Source organism: Vigna radiata, chromosome 7 (genome assembly GCF_000741045.1).
Source record: "Vigna radiata var. radiata cultivar VC1973A chromosome 7, Vradiata_ver6, whole genome shotgun sequence".
Lineage (NCBI taxonomy): Eukaryota > Viridiplantae > Streptophyta > Magnoliopsida > Fabales > Fabaceae > Vigna > Vigna radiata.
Genome location: NC_028357.1, coordinates 1044786 through 1055620, shown reverse-complemented (window position 1 = coordinate 1055620; position 10835 = coordinate 1044786). Strand labels below are relative to the sequence as shown.

Sequence of the window (10835 nt, the reverse complement as noted above, 5' to 3'; positions counted from 1 at the left end):
CGAAGAGAAGCCATTGGAATTGATAACGTCATTGATCCATTGAAGTGGCAGAAAATAGAAAATAGTATAAGTACGACAAATCTTTGTGACTTTTTCCATAGAGCAGAAAGTTGTGTCATAATATCTCACGTCAACTAATGTCAAGCTAAAGAAGAAGAAGAAGATTATGAACATAAATATGGGAAGGAATCACATGCCGGAAATACAAAACCAGGCAATAAAAACTACACACTATATTATTCAACATCTTCAACTTTAATGCAATATGACATTATATAAGCTAACTAACGTTGAAACCTACCAGATTCGCCTCACTCGGAGTTTGAGTAACATGCACGGAATTTTAATACTATCACCATAACCCTCTCTATTATTTTATATACAATTTCAATTAAACAAATATGTTAGGTTTAATCTTAAATTAAGAAAAACTAAAATTCCAATGTAACATGAAAAACTAATGAAAATTAATACAAATTATTAACTCATTTGTATTTATTTATTTGAGTCTAAAAAATTTAGAAAGAAGTTTACTAGGAAGATACAACACCAATGAAATTTGAATCTAATCATATAAAGGATTGATATCATTTTTTATCAAAAACTTTCAGGAAATTGATTAATGAGTTTCATGTTACACTTTCTCATTTCTACCAAATGTAAGACTTAGACTCACATTTGGATTCTCAACATACAAAATCGACAATATGTTCAATAAATAACAATTCTTGTTATAATAGATTCTAACAACAACTATGATATTATGTTAAAAAATAAAATTGAAGTTTAAATCAACCTTACAAAATAATTTTATAAAATAAAGTATTTATATATATATATATATATATATTATAAATTAATTTTATTTTTAGTTAATTGAGACTTTTAACATCTCACTTGAAAGTTTAAGAGAATTTTCATTCTCACATACAATATCAATATTTTGATTTTGAATTTGTTACAATATCATTATTAAAGATTAGTTATGACATTCCAATTATTATTTGTTATGAAACTTAAAATTTCTATCATAATTTTGTTTTTAAAAAGGATATCAGATTGAAAAATAAAAATATATATTTAAATTATTTTTAACCTGAAACAATAATATTTGAAGTGTTTGAAACTTAATTTGAAAGGAAAGTTTTTAATATATATTTGAGAAAATGAGAAGATATATATATTTTGGGTATGAATGTGGAAGAAGAGGATGGAGAAGATAGAAGATAGGGAGCAATGAAAAATGACATCCTCTTTTAGGCTTTTTCTTTAAACGAAAGCAGAATCTCTTACTCTCTCATAACATAACACTCTCATCTAATCTCACAATCTCTCTCACCTTTTGTACTCTTCAAGCTTCCTTTCTCATTTTCCCTAACGCGTCACTCCCGTGTCCTTCTTTCCTTTCTCACTATCTTAATGCTTAAGTATATGCAAATACACACACATTTCTATTATATCTTAATTTTCCGATACACCATATAATCTTATAGTTAACAGAATATGCAAGTAATTACATTCTAGAAGGACTGAGTAAACAAATATGATTATGAAAAGTTGATTATCCAAACAATGAATGGATTAGTTTAAAGAATATACATGAAATTGCAAAGAAAGTTTGCAATAGAGAGCTAGCATTGGATCCTATATGTAATAAGTTGATTCTAATAAGTGATTTACAATAATAAGTGATTATAATAAGTGATTATATATCGAAAAGAGGTTATGGATGTAATGACAAGTGTGGTAGAAGACTATAGAGAATAGAAAATGGGTATAAAGAGACTTTATTTTTTAGGTGGCCAAACTTTCTGTTAAAGTGGTAATTCCATTAACAAAAAAAAAAAAAAGAAAAAAGTGTAACATTATTTACAATAATGGAGGAGTGGTAGATAAAGATATGTGCGGTGTGTCTTGGTTATGTAAATGAAGGGACATATTTCTATCTAACAAAAATCTTTATGCTCTATCTGTCACGTAACATATAATATGTATCCTCATACTTACGAATATATTCCATCCCACAAATTCTTTTTATAACATACTTTTACACAACTTTTCTACAATCATATCAAATATATATTTATATATATAAGCTAGCTCTATAATAATAAATATATGTATAATGAAACAATTATCAATATGTATTTATCTTTTTTTTTTTTGTGACATATATTCCTTTTATGATTTCCTTTTACTCTCGTTTAGTTGTGTTCCCTTTGTTTAGGGTAAAAGCCTGTTATAAAAAAATAAGTTTGATTCATTTTCACGTTAGTTTTACAAACAAAATTTAAATTAATTTGTCTTTTTAAAAAATTATGCTAAAATAATTTAAAATAAGCCATCGAATTTAATTATCACTACTACTATTATTTAAAATATTTTAAAAAATATCCTTTTTCGTTACAGATGCTTTTTAATTTTGCATATAAAGTATTCTAAAATCTTCTTACAAACATTCATGTATAAAACCGTAGTATGGTTTTATATTATTTTTTTAAAAGGGAATTTTTTAATATTTTTATTTAGAATTAATTATAGTATTTGATAGTCTTTATTATTGTATAAATTTATTAAAATCAAATTAATTTTTTGGAGAAAAATAATTATTTTTCTCATTAAAATTAATTAATTGATAATAAATAACAACATATTTATTTAAAATAATATCTACTACGTAACATTTAAATAAATGTGTAACAACGAAAATTAAATGACACTATATAACTATTATAATTCGCTTTTGAATCTTTAGTGAAAATCTTATGTGTGAATGATACATGATGTAAATGGCATATGTATAAATCTTTTTAAAATAGTTAATTATCATTTATTAATATTCAAGAATATTTAACAATATACGTTTATTATTAACAAATGTTATTAGGGAAGTTGAATACAAAATTTTTTTCACTTTTCTTTCCAACTTTGACTACTTAACCACCTTTGACTCACATATTTAACAATATGTAATTTATTAGATAATTATTAAACTCTTTTATCTTTTATTTACAAGAAATCTATTTAGACTTATTTATTTATTTTCTTAACTATTATAATTTTTTTAGAATTTTATATTCTCCTAATAAATAAAATTTTTGTGATCGAAAATAATTTTTTCAGATTATTATTTTGACTTCTAAAAGAATTGCAATAAAATAAAATTTACTTAAAACTCATAACCTTTTCCTAGAATCTAAATTGAACAGTTGTCCTTTATTACTAAAGTTATAAATCTGAACGTAAATCTACAACTCATTCACAAATAATACTCATGTCAACTCTTATATTTAAATACATTTATAGATTATAAACCAATAACTGAGAAAAACTCAACAATTGGAACACAAAGAAAACATTTAAACTCTTACAGACACAACATACACATAACGTATACATAACATACATGATAAGCTGACTCCTCACATATACCTAGGTCACAAAGACATTGCTCTGATGTAACATTACTATTTTTCCCAATACTTTTAAAGTAATTTAGTTATAAACAATCAATAATTTCTACTAAAAACCTTTGAAAATAACTTTTTCTTTTAAGAAAATTGAGTTGTTTAATGCTTAAGTTACAATGACCACTTACAAAATATTATTAAAAAAAAATAGTTACACTAAATAATCTTAAGACCTTTATTGAAAGAGAGAAATCAAAACTAAATTATCTTTTACTTTGAATAAAAGAAAATTATAAGTTGTAAATTGTTAATTCAGACTCATCTTATTCTCTATTTATCTATCTTTATTATGTATCCATTGTTTCATTATTATTCTCATATAATATATACTATCATCACAGTCAAAACACATCATTTAATAGTAGTTAGAAAAACTTGGCCAACTCATAGTAGTGATGGAGACTTGCCCAATTCGAAGCAATCATGGGTACATGCCCAAACTTGTACCAATTATGGGGACATGCCCAAACACGTATTAATCATAGGGACATATAGTAGTCATGGGGACATATGTCCAAACTTCTAGAAGTCATGGTACTTGAATGATAACAGTCATGGGGACCTGTAACAATCATGGGGACTTGTCCAAACGTTTAGGAGCAGTCATAAAAATATACTCAGACTCATCTAATCATTAACACAAAATATGATAATGCATATGGATACTCATCACATAACAACTATCAATAGAAGGATAAATTAATATAACAAAGATTGCAATAAAATAATTATCAATATATCATAACACATAATTTATTAATAATCATTAACACATGCCCAACTCATAACAGTCATGGAGACATGTCCAAACCATAATAATCATGGGGACATGCTCAAACCGTATTAGTCATGGAGACATGTAGCAATTGTGTGGACTTGCACAAACGTCTAGAAGTACTCATGGAGACATACCCACTCTTGTTTAATCATTAACATAAAACATGATAATGCATATCGATATTCATTACACAATCACATGAAATATTAACTTCTCTAACCTCAATTTACTTGAACTGTGAAAACTTCTCCCTATACTCTTACATTTCTTTCAAATCTATTTAGCAACGTTCTTTCTCATCCAAACATAACACTCACCCTAGTTTAGTATATATATTTTTGAGCTCTACTCTCGCTCTTAGAACTCTAAATTTTTTTTAAGAAATTTTACATTATCTTTTTAATAACCATTAAATATTAAATATATCTTTTCCTAATATTTAAGTTTATAAGCAAATCTATTTTAAATCTCTCACATTTAACCAAAATCACACATAATAAATTTTCCCTCTCCTTCATTCTTTTGTAACTTCTTTTTTATATGGGATGTTTTTTTCTTTTTTTTTTATTTTATCTATTTGTTATTTTTTTATTTGATATCTGACCGTAAATTTTGATTTATTGTAGTTTCATGTTGTTGGTGGTTCATGTGTTTTTCTTCATGACAGTGGTTGTCATCTTAAAAAAAAAATAGTAAATTTTAAATTTAAACAATAATTACTTCCATAAGCAACGAGTTATTTTTGAGAAATTTTAATGACATTATTCCATAGTAAAATTACTACCTGAAAAAACTCCAAGCATTTACTATACATGTCCTAAGCATCTTTATAAATTTAAACAATGCCCTAATGCTTGATTTGTTTATACCACTCACTGGGTCCACACTTGTCTCCAAATACATCACCATAACACGTCACTTCCTACTCTCACGTCTCAAAAATATATATATTAGAATTAAGTCTAAATATAAATAAAAAGTAAGAAAAAAACACATTAACATAAATTTAGAGTAATTAAATAAATATTATAAAAATTAGATTAATAAACAATTCAAATATTTTAAAAAGTTTCTCACATTTTTTATGTAAATTAAAAAATTATATAAAAGAATACATTTTACAACATATAAATAGACAAACAAACTCAAAACAATATATCATTTGTCAAAAAGTAACGCTGACTTATTTTCCATTTCAGTAAATAATTATTATAAACAACATAGTTTTAAATAAATAATATAATAGTATAGTTTTATTCGTATAAGTTTTAATATATATACTAGTACGAAATGTTTGTTGTTTAAATATGATAAGATATAAATGTAAATGAAGAACATGTGTAATAGGATAAAAGGTACATAAATTTTAATTCTACTTAGTATTCGTATAAGATAACATTAATACAGTATCATGTCTTGCATTTGGAACGAATTCGATAATCATAAATGGAGGTAGTGATGGTAGACGAAAACATAATTAGTTAAAAACATAGTTTTATTCTATTTAATATTTGACATAAACATGACAACATTGTGGTGTTTTCTTGTTTTATATAACTCAAACCAGATAGCTATCAACAACATAGGTGGCTACAAACTTATTGTTCCTACGTAAATATTTTTGGCTCATTATATAAGGCCCTTGTATAAACTTCATGTATTTTTTTTTTTCCTTCACTCTCTGCATAAGTATAACTTTGTATAATTGACATAGAAAATGTGTCATGTTTTATGAAATGAAGACACTAAGACATGAATCTCACTTTTGAGTATTGATTTCTCACATTTAAAGACTCATTTTTAACCTACACATGAAAATTTTAATTTTATTTAATATTTAACAGAGAACTAAACTAAACTCTAAGATATATCATGAAAAAAATATTAAATAAGTAGAATTGAGTTGTTCCAAACCATGCATAATATGTAAAAAGAAAAATAAAAAGACATGAATCTCATCCAAGACTAACTTTTACACTACAACCCATATCCGATATCAGGTGAATAAAATATCAAGAAGTAAACACCCTCATAATTATATTATAAAAAAAGTTACGAAATCAGTTTCAGAATTCGCTAAAAAGTCCTGATTAATATTGAAGTGATACATATTTTATTTTTTACTTTTTAACTCATAATATTTTATTATCAATAACATTTTTTTATCACCAAAGTATATATATTATAGATATATACATGAGACATTTGGAATGTCTCAACCTTAGTTGATTATATAAATACTATAGTTAGACCAAACATTTTTATCACTTTTCTATAAAAAATATTTTTTGAGTCACTTAAATTTTTTCATTCATTTAATATTATCTTTATTTATTTTTTCTTCCATTTTTTCTTAAAAAATATAAAATTTTACACTTTTATAATTATTTTATTCTTATATTTTGTGTCAAATAAATGTGTCATGATACAATTTCTCCTTTCTTATTTAACTAAAATTATTACACCCAAAGATCTATTAATGTAAATGATACTTATGCGGAAACAACCATGGCATAATGCTCCGATTCTTATATATAAGGTATGAAGTACTATTATGAAAGTAGAAGCAAAAGATGGAAGTGATTATGCTTTATAGACGAAAAAGATGAGTGAATTAGAATGTCAAAGAAGGCCATAAACAAGTAAAGCTTAGTAATAATAATAATAGTAATAATGAGAATTGAATTGGGATATGAAAACCTGGCACATGAGTCATGCATCTATCTCACCAAAAGAATAAAGCTAAAGTACTTTTCTTTCTTTGTACGGACAATTTAGTCGATGTGATTGGATGGACTATCCATGCATGCTGCTTAAACATCATCATTAATTCCCAACATTTTTTACTGCTCAACTTTAATAAAACCCAGTAAGTCAAAAACACTTTATTCCTTTTCATCAACACTCTTTTCTTAACTTTAACCATTTTCACATTTCACATCCATACTTACTTCTCTGCACTAAGATATTCTATTTCATAATAATGATTTCTATTCGGATCTTAATTTTCTCTTGTTAAATTATTTAAGGTAGTGTGGCTTGTACATTTTTAATTTATTAGCAAAAATATAAATTATTTAAAAAAAGTAAATGATAATTATAGTTTCTTAAAGATTCAAATTTCTTAAACTTTTGTAATTAGTATTTCACTTAGAATTTGTAGGTTGAAATGGAAATATTTTTGATGCAGTGAAAGATAAAGCAGCTAAAGCGTCCATGAAAAGTAGCTAATGATGAACCTTTTCCCTTAACTTCTCTTTATATGTATAAAAAAAGAGGGTGGTAGTACTTGTCTTGGAGGGTCCATTATACACAGCTTTTGCGGGACCAATTTCAACGGTTTAACTTGGACCCTTTTAATGCTGAGTTCATTCCCAGCAATTAACAATTTATGAGATTTGGTGAGATGGATTCAGGAATTTGAAATGCAAATTTTTTATTCAGGAGTGAGAATGCAGAGATATAAACGATTATCATATGAGACAATCTCTCTTCATGGAGGCAGGAATGTGAGTGATTAATGCATTTTTATAAAAATCTTTCTTGTTTACATGCATATACACTGTTTTTTCAATATTTTATTAAGATGCTTGTTGCATGCTTCATGTTGGATCAAGATGTGCTTCTAAGTTGGCTGCGTGTTGAAAGAGAAATTGGTTCTTGAGTGTGATGGAATTGATTATGTGAATCTTGTGTGTGAAAATTGGTTTTCCTATAATTCAAACCGATTCCAATAATTTTAGATTTGTTTTGAAGCTTAATAATAAATAATAATAATAGTGGTGATTCATGCATTATTATTATATAGAACCGATTCTAATATATTATTATTGAAAACACTAATATAAAATGAAAAGAGAAGGAGGGAAAAAAAGTAAAATGAAAAGGCAGCTTGACGTAGAAGCTCTTGGATGGTGGTGGTAGAAGATGCATGGTATGCATGCATGGATGTATTGATAGATGGGATTGAAGAGAGAGAGCGATAGAGATATTAAGTGTAACTGAGAAGAGGGTGTTTTAGACACACGCACACACACGTAGAGACCACAGGACACGCAAAGATAAAAAGGCCTCTCTCACTCTCCTAAACTCTTCCACGTTCCACAAGGAAAGTAGCCATCGAACAAACAAGAATAGAACAACTCTGTTGGGAAAGCTACAAAGGCATCATCGTCATCATCATCATCAACAAAAACAACAACACAGCTTTTCCTTTTCCTTCTCTTAGAGATGAGAGTTCCCTCATCCCAACAGCCTAATACCCATTCTCCCAATCCAAACCTCCTCCTCCACACCACCACCACCACCAACACCACCAACCCCACCTTCACCTACGAACCCACCTCCGTCCTCGACCTCTGCCGCAGCCCCAGTCCCGAAAAGAAACCAACTGTCCCAAAGCCAGAACCTCAACATAACCTCACCACCACTACCACCAACACCACAACCAATACCAACAACACCCTAGACCTGGACGATCATGTCTTGCCAAATTCCGATTGGTGGGAGTCCATCATGAAGGACCTAGCCTTACCCGAAGATTCTCCCACAACCATCTCCAAGCCTAACAACATCAATCCATGCATCCCTGATTTTCCACCTTCTCATGACCCACCCTTTGATCACCCTCCTGACTTCACCTCGCTTTCAGAAATTTACAACCAAAACCTCCCTTACAACTACAGCACCACCAACCCTTTGGACCATTCCTTTCACGACCTCAACCACCACCACAACCCCACCATCAACGTTAACAACTGGGACTTCATCGAAGAGCTTATCCGCGCCGCCGATTGCTTCGACAGCAGTCACTTCCAACTCGCTCAAGCCATACTCGAACGCCTCAACACCCGCCTCATTCGCTCACCCATGGCCAAGCCGCTCCACCGAGCCGCGTTTCACTTCAAAGATGCTCTCCATTCCATTCTCTCCGGTTCCAACCGCGCGGCTTCCAACCGCCTCTCCTCCATGGCCGAGATTGTTCAAACCATCAAAACTTTCAAGGCCTTCTCGGGAATCTCTCCCATCCCAATGTTCTCTATCTTCACCACCAACCAGGCCTTGCTAGAAACCCTAAACGGATCCTCCTTCGTTCACGTCATCGATTTCGAAATCGGGCTCGGGATCCAATACGCCTCTCTCATGAAAGAGATCGCGGAGAAGGCCGCGGGCGCTTCGCTGCTCCTCCGCATCACGGCAGTCGTGCCAGAGGAGTACGCCGTGGAGAGCCGCCTCGTCCGCGAGAATCTCAACCAATTTGCGCATGACCTCGGGATCCGCGTTCAGGTGGACTTCGTCCCGCTTCGGACCTTCGAGGCGGTGTCATTCAAGGCGGTAAGGTTCGTCGACGGCGAGAAGATCGCAGTGCTGCTGTCGCCGGCGATCTTTTGCCGCCTCGGATCCATTGGCGCCAGCGTCGGCGCGTTCCTCGCCGACGTGAGGAGGATGGCGCCCGGAGTGGTAGTGTTCGTGGACGGCGAGGGGTGGACGGAGGCTACCGCTGCAGCCTCTTTTCGGCGAGGCGTAGTGAACAGCTTGGAATTTTACTCCATGATGCTGGATTCCCTGGATGCGTCTGTGGCGGCCGGGGGAGGCGGCGAGTGGGTGAGGAGGATCGAGATGCTTCTACTGCGGCCAAAGATCTTCGCAGCGGTGGAAAGCGCAAGGAGGAGGTCACCACCGTGGAGGGAGGCATTTTACGGCGCCGGAATGAGGCCAGTGCAGCTGAGCCAGTTCGCCGATTATCAAGCGGAGTGTTTGCTGGCGAAGGTGCAAATCAGAGGGTTCCACGTGGAAAAACGACATGCCGAATTGGTGCTCTGCTGGCACGAACGAGCCATGGTTGCCACGTCAGCTTGGCGGTGCTAGAATAATAATACAGTATACAAGAGAAGAAGTAAAAATAATCCAACGACACCAAAACCTTATTTTACCTGTTTTAGGATGTGAACTTTATTATCAAGTTCACTTTGACAAAGATTCTAGTTTAACTGTAATTTAGTTTATTATGAAAAGTTTAAAATGTAAAAAAAAAAAAAAACCTGGAAGGTACATAAACTTGTATTTTTTCCAGACTTTTTTGCTTTATGTAATGTAGATAAATTGTGGGGGTGTCTATTCAATTTGTTTGAGAAGAGTTAGCATATGATTCTGGGTGGATACATCTGGCTTTTGATTCAAAGTATTTGGAAATGAATAGTTATATCTTTATTGCTTATGGTGTGGAATACTTTGGTAGAAAAGTGAGAGATAAATTTCAGCACACGTGCATGGTGATAATAGGCATATTCAGTGAAGAATAGGGTTTTTGAGCAGCTGCTGAATTTCTGATTTTGTTATGTGAGAAGTTCTGAAAAGCAAACTGCGACGGTTGTTGGAGGCGACATGATGAGATGAGAAGATTCTATGGCACATCAATGCAAAAGGAAGAAAAACAAGCACCAACGATTTATGATAGACTGGTACTGTGTTTTCTGATAAGGTCAGTTCCATCACTTCCAGATGAAGCTTTTCAAACCTAACCACAAGTATTCCAATACATGATACAACTTCAGAAAGCCTATGCCCAGAATAAAACAAGTGTTTTT

The 10835-nt window shown here is 31.3% G+C and overlaps 1 protein-coding gene across 1 annotated transcript; it reads left to right on the top strand.

Annotated features, from left to right (window-relative positions):
- Positions 1-8178: 8178 nt before the first annotated feature.
- Positions 8179-10463, top strand: LOC106765725 (scarecrow-like protein 15). Its single transcript, XM_014650431.2, has one exon. The coding sequence runs from the start codon at positions 8479-8481 to the stop codon at positions 10114-10116; it is 1638 nt and encodes a 545-aa protein (XP_014505917.1). The 5' UTR covers positions 8179-8478; the 3' UTR covers positions 10117-10463.
- The last annotated feature ends 372 nt before the right edge of the window (positions 10464-10835 follow it).

Bases quoted from the DNA above. Each gene is read 5' to 3' on its own strand.
- LOC106765725 (XM_014650431.2), top strand. From the start codon at position 8,479: ATGAGAGTTCCCTCATCCCAACAGCCTAATACCCATTCTCCCAATCCA.